The sequence below is a fragment of the Ostrea edulis genome, chromosome 4, assembly GCF_947568905.1.
Source record: "Ostrea edulis chromosome 4, xbOstEdul1.1, whole genome shotgun sequence".
Taxonomy (NCBI): domain Eukaryota; kingdom Metazoa; phylum Mollusca; class Bivalvia; order Ostreida; family Ostreidae; genus Ostrea; species Ostrea edulis.
In genome coordinates, this window is record NC_079167.1 from 42453659 (window position 1) to 42469323 (window position 15665).

At 34.9% G+C, this 15665-nt stretch overlaps 1 protein-coding gene across 1 annotated transcript in view; it reads left to right on the forward strand.

The window, feature by feature from the left end:
* The first annotated feature begins 9830 nt into the window (after window positions 1-9830).
* The window catches only part of LOC125669474 (uncharacterized), a 120252-nt gene continuing 114417 nt past the window's right edge, over window positions 9831-15665 (forward strand). The window contains 2 exon segments of the mRNA XM_056162689.1: window positions 9831-10084; window positions 12000-14444. Coding sequence (XP_056018664.1) covers window positions 9964-10084; window positions 12000-14444 — 2566 coding nt within the window. The 5' untranslated portion in view covers window positions 9831-9963.

The window sequence follows — 15665 nt, forward strand, 5'->3', positions numbered from 1 at the left end:
AGAAATACAAAGTCAACATAAAGTTGTAATAGAGAAATACAAAGTCAACATAAAGTTTGATAGAGACGTACAAAGTCAACATAAAGTTTGATAGAGACGTACAAAGTCAACATAAAGTTTTAATAGAGAAATACAAAGCCAACATAAAGTTTGATAGAGACATACAAAGTCGACATACAATTTTGATAAATATAGACGTACGATATTTTGAGAGTTTCTTGAGCAGGAGTACAGGCCTATACTCACCAGTGGTTTTGGTTTGAACCTATCTTATTGGTAAGATGTTACAAGAAAGGGATTAGGTTCAAGTTCTTAAAGCTTAGAATGCCTTCTCTTATGTAACAATTGATGGCACAAGATAATGTTCATTTTTTACATGTAAACGCAATATTAATATCAACGACCATTTCAATGTATCTTACATAAAGCACTAATGAAAATTTTGACAGTAGATATACTTGTTAAAAATTTACAGGTTTGCTGATATCGTATAATAAACTAACAAAAAACAACCACATCGCTTTATAAACAACAGTACTCTGGAAAATAACTTTTCATTGTCAGTAGTGCTAATGGAGTCATTTCCCCATAGCAACAACTTGCATGGAAAAAAATGCTTTGACTAGAATTCTTTGTGTTATGGATGGTTAAAGGCTACTATGAATTTACCCTAATTCATGACAACAATTTAGAACAGTTTTGTTTTTAATGGACTGTACATAGTAAAAAAAAAAGAAAAAAGAAGTTGGCTCATTTATGGCAGTACCCGGTAGGTCAATATTAGATTGAGTGTGGAGCTAACATATGTGTTTATTAGAAATCCTTTTCTCTTCTTTATATCGTTACCTTATAACCCGCATTAAGACAGTCGCCACTAACGTGCTACCAGCATCTGAACTCCTCGTGAACACAAAATGCGTGTTCTGTTTTGAGGGGTGAGTTAAGCAAACACGGACCCCTCTATATACCAGAGGTGGGATCAGGTGCCTAGGAGGAGTAAGCATCCCCTGTCGACTGGTCACATCCTCCATGAGCCCTATGTCTTGATCAGGTAAACGGAGTAATCCATAATCAAAGTCGGTGTGCCATGAACAGCAAAGGGACGATTGCAGAATTTGAAATGAAAAGCACAAATATGCCTCGACCCACTTACAGCCTATCTGACTAAAGTACAGACCTGTATTATAAATATCTGTTCTTTGGTCAGATTGTTCGGACAGCCCCGTGAAGATCACGAAAATTGGACTCACGGACTGAATTATATAACACTGTCTTACCAGCATAATGTTAGTATTGATGCACCAGTTACGCGCCTGAATGATTCATACTAGTATGAAAGGTGAAGATAACGAACAGTGATCAATCTCACGACTCCTATAATACAATACAAAATAGATAGTAGGGCAAACACGGACCCCTGGATATACCAGAGGTGGGATCAGGTGCCTAGGAGGAGTAAGCGTCCCCTGTCGACCGGTCACCCGCCGTGAGCCCTATATCTTGATCAGGTGAACGGAGCTATCCGTAGTTAAAATCAGTGTGCCAAGAACGGCCTGACAATCGGTATGAAACGCGTCAGACAGCATTTGACCCAATGATAGGTTGTATTGGCAAACTAGATCGTTATAACGACCATGGAATTTGCGAAATGCTGACTTTAAACGAGACTGTTGGAACCCCTGCACCGTCAACTTGTTTGTCAGTAACCTGCTTCAATTAAAAAAAACGACCATAAGCAGAACAAACTCTTGCGTATCGAATCAGTTGAGAGATGTATAAACACCGTATGCAGGTGATAATGGAATATTACTACATAAATATGGCAAGTTGACGATGGAGAAGCTGAAATAATCCCGTTTGTCATAAAGTTGAGTTTTTAGTTTGCGGTTAATATCTACTTTCAATAAAATATCTAAGTATGAATTAAGCAGAAGTGGATGACTTTGTGGTGTCTTTTATTTTGAGTTCACTGGGATATAATGTAAAAACCTTCTCTCTATGCGAGAAGTGGTGTAAATCAAATGTGCATTTTCAAAAATCCGTAAAGAATTTTTGAGTAAATTTGAAATAACATACTTAACCCAAATCAACAGCTACCATAAAAATGTACGACTTTTCAAAATATCCCACGGCCACTCAGAGTGAATTAAGGAGAAGACTTTTCTTCTTCTTTTTTTTACATCATAGACAGCTGTTTCTTTAATAAAAATGGAGCAAAGAAATATTCATGTCTTGTGTTCAGTCATCTAAAAAAAATGACTTTGTTAAAAACAATTCTGATTATACGCACAAGTACTTTATACCTTGTTAAAGACATATACACGATGTTTCTCAGTGGACCATCGCACTTTGACGTGTCACACCATCGGGGTTTGGCGCAGACCATCAGGATTTGGCGTGACCATCGCACTTTGGAGTCCCATCGCACTTTGCTGTCTTACATATATATTCGTGATATTTTTACAACTCTCTTTGTCTTGTTTCTACAAAAAAAATCCTAGGGTACATTATCAGCATACGTTGATAGTTCCTAGCTGGTTGTTGCAAGTACGTAGGTTATGAGTTTCTCAGTGACAATATCTACGTAGCTTAGGTTGTTTTTGGTAATCAGATCTTCCAACAGGCATTTGAAATTCCCATGGACACAAATTATGCTCCATCTTTAGCTGATCTGCTTTTTGTATTCTTATGAATGTATGATTTATTGAAAAGCTTCTACACGAGAAGATGGAGTCTCTTGCTCGACATTTAGATGTATTGAAGACATTTTACCTATTAATGATACTAATTTTCATTCATATATCGATTTGATATTTCTCAGTGAACTCAAAATAAAAGACACTACAGAGTCTTCCATATCTGGATATTTTATTAGATATAGAGGTCAGCGGCAAACTAACAATACATAACTTCTGACAAACGATTTCAGTTTCTCCATCGTCGACTTCCATATTTTTATATTTTATGTAGCAATACTCCACTATTACCTGCATATGATTTTTATATATCTCAACTTATTCGATACGCAAGAACGTGTTCTGTGTATGGTATCGTTTTTTTATTAAATCGAGACAAGACAGGCTACTGACAAATAAGTTTGTGTTGCAGGCATTTCAACATCCTCCTTTAAAGTCAGCATTTCACAAATCCCACGGTTGTTATAATGATCAAATTTGCAAATACAAGCTATCATTGGGTATAATGCCGTTTGACGTGTTAGGCCGTTCTATATGGAGCGCCAAATTAACATAAACTCAAATAATTGAAGATATCTTCAATTATTTGAAGATATCATCAATTCATTTGATGCGCGCAACAATTGAATTAAAGATCTCTTCAAATAATTAATGATATCTTCAATTCTGAATTATTGCGCGCATTAATTGAATTGATGATAGCATTAATTCTTCAACTGAATTGATGCGCGCTTCAATTGAATTAATGATCTCTTCAAATGAATTAATGATATCAACAATTGAATTGATGCGCGCTACAATTCAATTGAAGAGAGCAATAATTGATATAATGCGCGCATTAAATCAATTGATGAGAGCAATAATTGAATTGATGCGCGCATTAATTCATTTGATGAGAGCAATAATTGATTTAATGCGAGCATTAATTCAATTTTTGCTCTCTTCAATTGAATTAATGATATCTTTAATTCATTTGAAGAGAGCACTAATTCTTTTAGAGAGAGCAACTATATAATTAAAGATATCTTCAATTCAACATATCCACAATTGAATTAATGATATCTTTAATTGAATTGTTGCTCTCTTTAAAAGAATTGATGCGCGCATTAATTCCTTATACAAAAGCATTGTAAATGATTTAAAGATATCTTCAATTGAATTAAAGAGATTATCAAATTATTTAAACCGAGCTCTAAATTAATCATTGCGAGCAATATTTCTACTAAATTGATGCTCTCATCAAATGAATTGAAGAGAGCAATAATTGAATTAATGCGCGCATCAAATCTATTATTGCTCTCATTAATTGAATTAATGCGCGCATCAATTGAATTGAAGAGAGCAATAATTGAATTAATGCGCGCATTAATTCAATTAAAGAGAGCAATAATTGAATTGATGATATCTTCAAATAATTGAAGATATCTTCAATTATTTGAGTTTATGTTAATTTGGCGCTCCATAGTTCTATGCATAATTATTTTGACGTACTACACCGATCAAGATATAGGGCTCACGGCGGGTGTGACCGGTCAACAGGGAATGCGTACTAGCTCCTCATGGGCACATGATCCCACCTCTGGTATATCCAGGGGTCCGTGTTTGACATTCTTTTAATTTTTTATTCTCCCTGAAATAAGAGTGGTCACTGTTCGCTATCTTTACGTGTTAATTTCTAAACTCTTGAATCATCCCCTTTAAGTGTTATTGTTTCCCCCCACTGTTTTCGGAACTTTGTAACTATGGTACGCCGTTTTTTTTAAAAAAACGTATTGTATTCCTCTTTAAAGATATCTAATAAATTTTATAAGATATCTTCTAAAGGTTACGAGCTATTTCATATCCTGTATAAAAGATATGAGATATCTTATATATATTTTTCTTTATAAGGTATCTCATTAAATATATGAGATATCTTATATAGTATATATTATTAACGTTTTTGATATCAGGTATATCATAAACTTTATATGTTTAATCGTAACTTTTAAAAGAATGAGATATTATCTCATGTGATATAAAAATATCTTGTAAAGTTTATGAGATATCTTATAAACTGTAAATTAGATCTATATGATAATATTCAACTGTATAATAGTATTAATGCCTCATGTTTGGTAATCGTCAATAAAGCATTTGAATTTGCTGTATATATGATAACGGTATTACACTATCTTGTGAACCTTTTAAGATATCGTATAAAACATTTTAGATATTTTGTATGTATTATACATACATGTAGGCCCCTAAGATATCTCATAGAGTTTATGAGATATCAAGTTATAAAAATTCATTTGAAATATATTATAAAATTTATAAGATATCTTTTGAAGTTTATTAGATATTTTATAAAACATACAAGATATCTTATATGTTTTATAAGATAGCTTACAAAAATAAATTTATGGATTTATAAGATATATCCCATTTTTAACAAGATATCTCATAAACTTTATAAGATATCTTGTTTGATATTCAATTAAGATATCTTATAAAGTTTATGAGATATCATATATAGTTTATGAGATGAATCTTATAAATATATATTTCATGAGATATCTTATAAACTGTAAATTATGAGTATATAGGAGTTATGAGATTGGTCACTGTTCGTATCTTCGCCGTTCATGAGATATATAATAAAATGTATTGAAAATAGAAGGTATCTCATAAATTATATATAGCTGATCTTTATAGAGGAATAAATGTGGTGTGTCATATGTAACAACTTTGATAAATAAACTAGATCTAAAGCATGATATGATTTGCAATTCAATTTTCCCGCGTTTTAAAAATTCTATTTTCTCCCAGAAGTCAGTGCGATTTGAGGACATGCGTGTAAAATGTATTGCAAATGGCGGCACTTGTTATTGTTCCATGGCGTTGATGATACGAGCAAAGTTTGAGTGATTATAGTCACCCGCAAAGGTTAGACGGATGATCAAGAACAAATGCATCTTAACATTTATTTCCGCAAACATCAAAAGAAAAGTCGTTGCTTAATACTTCATTCTGCATTTAAAATTCGGACGAGCAAGGCGAGAGGTGTCATATTTGATCAAAATGGGGTTCTCTGTGCGGATTAGTATCACCTTAAAATGGCCAATATTGTGCGTTTAAAGTATATTCACGAGCTACTTAATGGGTTTTTATACCTGGGAAAACTGTATATATGTGTTATAGTGGAAATTTTTTAGTATGCATTCTGCGTCACCCGTTTCGTTTTTTTCCGGTAATTTGCCCTGGAAAATGGTAGGCCAAATACCAAACGCATTCCATATTGACAGTGCAAACTAAACTGATCTCTACAGTCTTGTATGAACCAGAAATTTAAGATATTCAACACCTATTTACTTCGGAAGCAACATTTTTCTGAGATTGTAGGCGGCAATTTTGTTTATTTTGACACGGATCCAAAAAAGTATCCATGTCATCAGTAACGAATGACAATATTAAACTTTCCCAGCGGTCTACTGCAGATTTTCGGTAATAGTGTGGTTGATAGAGTTCTGTATTAAGATTGAATGAAGTTTGAATATTCCATGACTCTAACTGTTGAGGGGGCTCTGCTGAAAAATGCTTACATTTTGCATTCAGGTGGAGATAACTGCATGTACTCAATATTTTCTCCTCTGATATAGGTCTATGATTTACAATAACAATTAAACAGGGACAATATTTCTACTGGTATTTTATTTTATTGCAGGGTTCAGGTGTCCAATAAATATTTTCAAACTTCAGCCTGAAAGTAAATACATGATTATTTTTCAGGGAAAATGTAACATATATATAGCATTTATTCAAGTGGCAATATACAGCATCTTGAAATTGTCCACTTTAAACCTGTGAAAAGTTAAAAGTCAGTGACTTACATTTAGAAATGGCTGAAGTTGACCAATTAGAATTTTAGCTATGATTTCCTGGGTATAATACGATGCATTGTCATGCTGATTCACAAGTAGTTTAATGTTAAGTGTTCATTGAATCAGAAGTTTGTCATTTTATGTTAAACATCATTTACATACAGATACTAGTACACATACAAGTTATGTATAAATATATAGGAAGATGCATCAGAAAACACTACACATTCAGTTTAAGTCTATTGTTGTTTTTACAGTAATTTGGTGCTGTGGCCCAGGGCCAAGTAAAACTGGAAAAAAGGCAACAAAAAGACATTGGGGAGAAAATTTAGAAATGCAGTAGTATCTTATTCTGTGAGAATTTCCTCTGATTCTAACAAGGTCAAACAACAACAACAAAAATTAAGTGTGTTTCTGATTACATCTTGAAAAAAAAAAAAAAAAGGTTTGGGTAGGCATAACTTTTAAAAACTATTTTTTTTCAGCCAATATTTGCCTTGTATCCCTGGGGAAGAAACTTTTACACAATACATACATTTGTGAGTACTGACTGACCTGTAGCATCAAGTGTTCAATATTGAGTAAAATACTATAATAATAAACCAAAAATGACATTTTGACTACTGATTTTACACTATTTAATACATGATTGCATGTATATCTGTGTTAAGGCCAAAGTTTGGTTTTTTTTTGGTTTACGATTTTTTGCCACCAAAATATGCGTTGGGTGGTCGAAAAAAAAAAGGAAAAAAAATTGGAACCTTAACCAAATAGTATTTAAATTGACTGAATAAAAATTAAAAAACACATTTTTTTTGTCAACTTTAATTTCCATGATCACTTTTTATTCAATTTCAAAGCATTTCGAACTTTAGGCTGAATGCCTCTTGATATGCAGTTTCCACAAATAGGTCTGACAATGCTATAGTTTTTTCTCAAGTCTTGCACAGTCTGCGATGTGCTGTCCACTTCAGTATCCCCACAGAAGAAACAAACTGGCTGAAACTTGGTCGTGATGCCTGCAAGCAAAGACTCATAAAAGTTATAAAATACTAATAAAAGTGATTGTGTAAAATAATGCAGAAATAAATAAAAATTTGACGTAGTCTTATCACACATATAAAATATAAAATATTGATGTGCAAAATTTTTTATCTAGATTTTTTTTACATTAAATATATACCCATGTGCCTACCTTGAAGAGGGTAGTTTGTCATATGATTTTTGGACATTCATCAAAACGTCAAAAACATTTGGCCTAACACATCCCTTTTCCTTGTCCTCAGCTGCACCTCTCTTGTCTGTAAAAAAGTAAATAAAAATCCTAAAACTCGTTCTTATAGCGAGTCTTAAAGTATTCAAGGTAAAATTGCAGACTCTGATTATTCTAGCACTTCATGTGTCCGATTTCATGTTTTTAAACTCTTATGTCCAATATTTAACAATTATCTTGTTCGAGACACCGAGTTTTTCGTTAAGATATTTGTCATTTTATCATTTAATATTCACACAAAAATATCTGACATATCTGAGTTCTTACCATTCTGTTTTATGTGAACGAAAATAAATCGCACGCCAAATGACTCCAGAACAGAAATGGGAGTATCTGGGTCTGTTATTGTCAATGACGATGGTTTTCCTTCTTCCGAATTACAAGTCCGAATTTCCAAAATGGACACATTATGCTGGGACAGATGTGGGTAAAGCGCATCGCCTATTCTTTGGTCAGTCTTTCCACTTAGGAAGAAGCTTTTGGAAAGCGATGGATTGCTTTCACAATAAGCTTTCACCTTAAAATACGTCCGCCCCGCCAGTTTTTGACATTCGCGTTCTATTTGTGCTAGTCATTTAAATGTTTGTAATCTTCGTGAAATCCTCGGAGCGTACAAAGCGTTTTGAAGATTAAGATATATTCTAAATTATAGAACCTGTTGTTTAGTCGAAAAAAATCCGGAAAAAGATGACAATTTCGGGAAAGTAAATCCTTTTTTTTTTTTTTTTTCGCAAATAGGAAAAAATAGGGTCGGCGGGATCGTAAACCAACAAAAATAAAAACTTTGGCCTAACCTACTTGCAGAAAGCATGTAAGATGCCATTTAGAAAATTTTCGATATTATGAGAATTTATTAGATTTTTTTTAATTTGAGAAACGAAGTGTACATAAATTAAGGACTGGAATTTATCCGGAAAATTAGGGTCGGGAGAAATTTTTTTGGGTCATTCGAGTAACCGGAAATGCACCTATCCTTTTTAATTTTGCCCAATTGCTAGACTGACCAGCACAGGCATTGTTTTTTCATCCTGGATTTTTGTATTCTATATAAATTTCTTAACATAGTTTTTACTGAAACTGTTATTTGACATAGTATTTACCTGTGTCCAAATTGCAAGCTTTCCATTTTAGGAGGAAAACAATGGAATTTTGCTCATTAGTTAAATAAGTTATACCCAATGTCTCAATTTTTGTGACAAAAAGTTGAACTTGACAGTAAAAACCAAGGTAAATAGCAAAAGCTGGATAGTATAATTTCTTTTTCATCATGATCCGTGACACTGACGCCATTATTGTAGATAACTTGTACTAGAAAGACTTAGTAAAAATTGGAGATGAATTCTGGCCCCCAAAATCACTGCTGTCAAATTGTTTATGATGAATGGTGATGTTTGAATAATATGATAATTTACCATAATTTTGATTATTACATATCATATTTGATATCATGACACCCCCTCCCCTCTACCTTGACTCTGTAAACTTATTATTGCAACTTCTGGATGTTTGGTTCTGACATGAATTAATTTGGGTTCTTAGCACTTTGACAGCATTAGGATTTGAAGGAGACCACAATTTGCTTGTCTTTTTATAGATATATACAACTGATATATGATTCATTGCAACTAATCCAGTATTTCCAATAGATTATTTAATGCGTCTGCACATTGAGGTTTTTCAAAGCAATCCCATAAACAATTTTCCACTTTGCAGATAGATGTAATTCTTTGTGCAATTTCATTAGTCCAGCTAAATATGGTGAAAGTTGGCTTAATTGAAATAGTGTTTTTGTTTATCTCAAGACTGTTTTGAATACCTAATTTAAATATTTTTTATTTGCACATGCATAATTTCTATGAATTCGAAAACTTTGATATTATGAAGTAAATCACTCAGATACTGTATAAAAAAAACAAAAAAAAACAAAACTATTACATTATAGTTGTGTTTATTGCATGATTTGTGTAAAAGGGTGTTTCAGATAGCAGTACAGGGGGAGGGGGGGGGGGTTAGTAAGTTTTATGGCTATAGAATGTGTATGGACGCCTCAATACTTTGGAAATATAGATAGTGGAATTTAATTTTTTTTATTGTTGACTTTTCTAGGTGAGCTTATGCCGTCGTGGTGACGATGGGTCCTCAAGAGGACTTTGTTGAGACGGTCTTCACTTGTGAAGGAGACATTAATGATCCTGATCTGAAGAAACGCTTAGAAGATTTTAGAAGTAGTCTGAAAGATCTTTTGTCTACAGGTATAAGTAAAGTCCCACATCTGCAACTTCTGATTTGAATGAAAGCCCTCAATGAAAAAAAAATGCTGTAAAGTTTTGTTTTTATCTCCGTGCAACAAAGTAACAGGGATATAGAACCTTATCGGAGTATGGTTGAGTGCACTGGGAGAAATGTGGATGTCATATGATGAGTTCTATTAAAATATTGGTCTTTTACCTGCTAAAATGATAAAAGTAGGGAAAAAGATACTGATTGATATTTGGGTCAAGGTCAGAGGTGAAGGTCACAATCAGTGACAGTGTTTTCTGGTTTGTACTTGCTACTGAAATAGCAGATATGGTGGGAGAGAGAATCACAAGGTTTGAGGTCAAGGTCACGAACATTGATTGTTGTGGATGCTGTAGATAGGCTACTGTTGTGGTGCTACAAAGATGAAAGGAGGAAAGAAAACTTGCCATTGATTTCTGTTTGAAAAGGTCATAGGTGGAGATTACAATTAGTAACAGAAGACAACTAATTTTTTGGATACAGTTGCAAGAAAATCTGTTTGCTACGTACATTGTTGGTGGGAGGGAAAATATGTCAAGGACATGGTACCCATTGAATGATGCCATGTTTGTAAGGGGGTGTCCCACTTATGGTGTTGGTGTCATTTGTACAGTTTTGTATGATGTCCTGATCATTTCTAGGCATGCTATGACACTATCATTTGTACAGTTTTGTATGATGTCCTGATCATTTCTATGCATGCTATGACACTATCATTTGTACAGTTTTGTATGATGTCCTGATCATTTCTAGGCATGCTATGACACTATCATTTGTACAGTTTTGTATGATGTCCTGATCATTTCTAGGCATGCTATGACACTATCATTTGTACAGTTTTGTATGATGTCCTGATCATTTCTAGGCATGCTATGACACTATCATTTGTACAGTTTTGTATGATGTCCTGATCATTTCTAGGCATGCTATGACACTATCATTTGTACAGTTTTGTATGATGTCCTGATCATTTCTAGGCATGCTATGACACTATCATTTATACAGTTTTGTATGATGTCCTGATCATTTCTGTGCATGCTCTGACACTATCATTTGTACAGTTTTGTATGATGTCCTGATCATTTCTGTGCATGCTCTGACACTATCATTTGTACAGTTTTGTATATATTGTCCTGATCATTTCTAGGCATGCTATGACACTATCATTTGTACAGTTTTGTATGATGTCCTGATCATTTCTAGGCATGCTATGACACTATCATTTGTACAGTTTTGTATATATTGTCCTGATCATTTCTATGCATGCTATGACACTATCATTTGTACAGTTTTGTATGATGTCCTGATCATTTCTATGCATGCTATGACACTATCATTTGTACAGTTTTGTATGATGTCCTGATCATTTCTGTGCATGCTCTGACACTATCATTTGTACAGTTTTGTATGATGTCCTGATCATTTCTATGCATGCTATGACACTATCATTTGTACAGTTTTGTATGATGTCCTGATCATTTCTGTGCATGCTCTGACACTTATCATTTGTACAGTTTTGTATGTTGTCCTGATCATTGACACTATCATTTGTACAGTTTTGTATGATGTCCTGATCATTTCTAGGCATGCTATGACACTATCATTTGTACAGTTTTGTATGATGTCCTGATCATTTCTGTGCATGCTCTGACACTATCATTTGTACAGTTTTGTATGTTGTCCTGATCATTGACACTATCATTTGTACAGTTTTGTATGATGTCCTGATCATTTCTATGCATGCTCTGACACTATCATTTGTACAGTTTTGTATGATGTCCTGATCATTTCTATGCATGCTATGACACTATCATTTGCAGATAATTCAGTTATTTATTGTGTACTCCCAGTATTGAAGTCTGACAAAATATTTGTTTGTGTTTACAGATAAAAGGAAATTAATTTTGAAGAAAGTGGAGCCCTGGAACAGTGTCAGAGTGACGTTTAACATCCCCCAGGAGGCAGCTAGGAGGTTAAAGCAGTTAGCACAGCAAGGCGATGCCACTCTCAGACAGCTTGGTGTTTTAGCTGTTCAGCTAGAAGGGGATCAATTAATTTCACTGACAATAGCAGGGCGAAACAATGAACGGACAAAATTAATATTTAAAACTGCTAATGAATCTGTCAATGGAGCAGCAGCAGTGTTTAACAAGGGACCATCTTCTGGACAACCAGGAGAATTCATTGAACCTGGGACTAGTGAGGCTACTAGAAAAAATATTGCAGACTATTTAAAACAAGGACCGCAACTACTAGGGTCTTTTTTAACTCCACAACTTGATGGTAGGAGAAGCACTGGTCAGGATATATTCAATGCAGAAGTGCCAACCAGCAAGGCATTGGCGCCCTCTGGTCCCAATCCTTTGCAAAGAAATGGTCCTCAAAGTGTTCCAGAACAAAATAGACATCTGCCTAGCAGCATGGACCATTCAGGGTTCCCAATGTTTATGGACAATCACATGAACTTACCTCCTCCTCCGCCCTACCCTGGGATTCCAGCTACCAGCCCCTTGCTGGTAAATTTGTTGCAGACTGATGGGATGGCAAGCTTTATTAACAGCAAGATGTTGCCTCCGACTGAAAGTAGCCCACCTCCTAAAAAGAAACGTAAACCCAGAAAACCCAAGGAGAAAAATAAGACAGCAACGTTCAAACAACCTGAAATGGGTGTAGATAATAAGAATATTCCAAATCCAGCGTTGGGATACTGTGGTTTGCCAACATCAGGAAACAGTGCCATGATGGTAACTCAAGCGCTCCCTGCTAGTTCTATACCAGTAGTGTCATGTAGCTCAATACCAGAAAGAGTTGCACACTCCGTTTCTGAAAAATCAGACTTTCATCCCAACATGAGTGGAAATTTAGGAGTAAATCCTCAGAAAAAAGACTTTATGCTCACAAATAAAATGCAACACAGACAGACCCATTCTGACAATTCATCAGGGAAGATAATTAATCCTTACACAGGAATTCTCGAGCCTGTCGAGAGTTCGGATTCTAGCCCGTGTAAAAGTGATAACTCTATGGATAGTTTCTCTCCCCTGAAGAAAATGTCTCCAAAGGACAAAAAGGCAGTTGGTCTTGCAATGTGTACATCTTCTGTTGTCAAAAGTGTGCAAAGTGCTGTTCCTGCTACAGACAGGTTAAGAAATATTCATGGGTCAGTGCCGAACACCAACGTGGGATTTTCATCTAGTCTTCACATTCAAAGTGACATTGCTGGCTATCCTATCATAACATCAACAAATCCAGCTCCCGTAGGTTATCCTGGCGTAACGGCGACAGTTAGTGCGCCAACAATCAGTGCTAGCTTTCCCAATATGGCAACATCTCACGCTGCTGTTGTTAGTGACAGCCAAGTGAGCACTAGGACTGGCATTATGGCTTCATCAAGTGAAAATGGATCTCCTGGCATGAACAAACTGTTGCATTCAAATTCTGTAAACTCATTACATGAGAGTAAAAATTCAGAGACATCTATCCTCGAACATATACCAGTAGCAAAAGAAACACCGATTATCACTTCTGTTGCTAGTGGAAACATTGACCCATTGCTCAATATTTCTCATCCAAATCCAGCCAAAAATCCTCACTTAGGCAGCCAGATGGACAGTCCAGGAGCAGACTCCGAAAATTCCAATCATGGTAGTTTGTTACATGACTCTAATATGCAAATTGAGATGGGTGTTACGAACCCAGCTTGTAGTCTGGAAGGGAAGGGATACAATCATGATTCAGGAGTGGGGAGTTCCTCTGAACGGTCAGACGACACGCCGTCAGAACCGGGGGATGACCTGAAGCTAGTGCATTCAGTAGTGGAGGAGAATATTAAAGTTTCGGATGCATTGCTTAACAAAGTACATGTATCTGCATCCAAAATTGTGACACAATCAAAACTTGTGACAGAAAATTGTTCTCAAGGGATAGAAAGTACCAGCAAGATAATGACTTCTAATGAAAGCCTTAAAGTGCAGAATACAAACATGGACCTCACAGTGGGGTATGCAATGTCTAACTCGCATGACAGCAAACTTCAGAGAGACATTTCAACAATGATAACAATGGACAAAGTGTTAAGTCAGTGGACTGATAAAACTGTATACAATCATATAGGTAAGCACCCTACAAACACGGTCCTTCATTGGTCGACCACGGATAAATTTATATCCAATCAGATGGAGACCAAAAAGCACAGTAATCCTAAAAGTCACACATCCAGTGAGATGCACAAACACTCAGCACATCTGTATCCTCAGCAGCACGCTAACCAGCACAGTAAATCAAAGCGGAAAGTGGAGCATCCACTTCAGCCACAAACACACTTCTTTCCTGGTGGGTATAACACAAAATGGTGTTGTGAATGAGGTTTCTAGAAAAAAATTGTGTCGTAGGAAATTGAGGTTTTATTTCAAATAGTTTGATGATTTAAAAAGGAGCATTGAAAGATAGATTTATTTCAGTTAGTGGTATGTTTTCGCTCATTGATTTAGAACTTGTGACGTAAAGCTTTTGTAAGGTAATGCCATGTGTGTCTAGAAAAATATTTATAATTTATACACACGCACATGTTTGTTACATAAACAAATTACGTGTCTGTCAATACACATTCTTTTCCTAGTCATGTTAAGGACATGTGTGACGTTTTTCAATAATATACAATTTTTCATGACATTTCATGTACAATTCGTTTGCATTCTATCTCTTTTCTACAAAACATATTGGGGTATATTACCTTATCTGTTTTAGAGTTTATAGCATATTTTGATAGTTCCTTGTTGCAAGTAAAAATGTAAAATCACTAAATAAAGATTACTGTAGCAAAGACAGAGAAAAAAATCTTTGGAACGATCACATATTGCACCCAGGACCCCTGCATTGCTAGTTAGTGATCTAACAACAGAGCTACCCATGCTGATATACAAAGTATGGTAATATTACAACAAGATGAAATTTAAACTGGAACATTTCATACCAAGGAGATGAAAAAATAATTTAAGAGAAAATGTCAGAAATCCTTAATTGTTTGAAATGATAAAGGTCATAACTAGAACTCTCGGGATGGGTTTCACAGTACAGACCCCATGCTTTGATATTAAAGGACCATGATAGACAGATGGCATTTAGTGAGAGATGATTAGTACTGAAATTACATACATATGATGCCCCTAAAATCAGAGATTGAAGTGTAGTGCTCTCGATACATTCATCTATGTTCTCAGCTATACTATACTTCAAAGTTTTTGTCAAATAGAGGACTTATGTGATGTTTCAAAGCGATTCTTATAGCTTTTGATAGAACAATTCAAAATGTACATGTTTTACATGAAAGGTTAAGGCAATGTGTCAAAGCAACTATGCTACTGTCGCAGAGTTTTCAAAATCAGGCCAAAAAGAAATATGTCTATTTCCGTTAAATTTATTGTCTCGATGATTTGAATTTGCTGTCTTTGTGTCATGGCCGCCATATTGTCACGTGGCTTCACATGTATAATCTTTTAAAAGCTTCAATAGACACAGTTTTATTGTTGTTTGTACAAGCGTCTTTTCGACTGC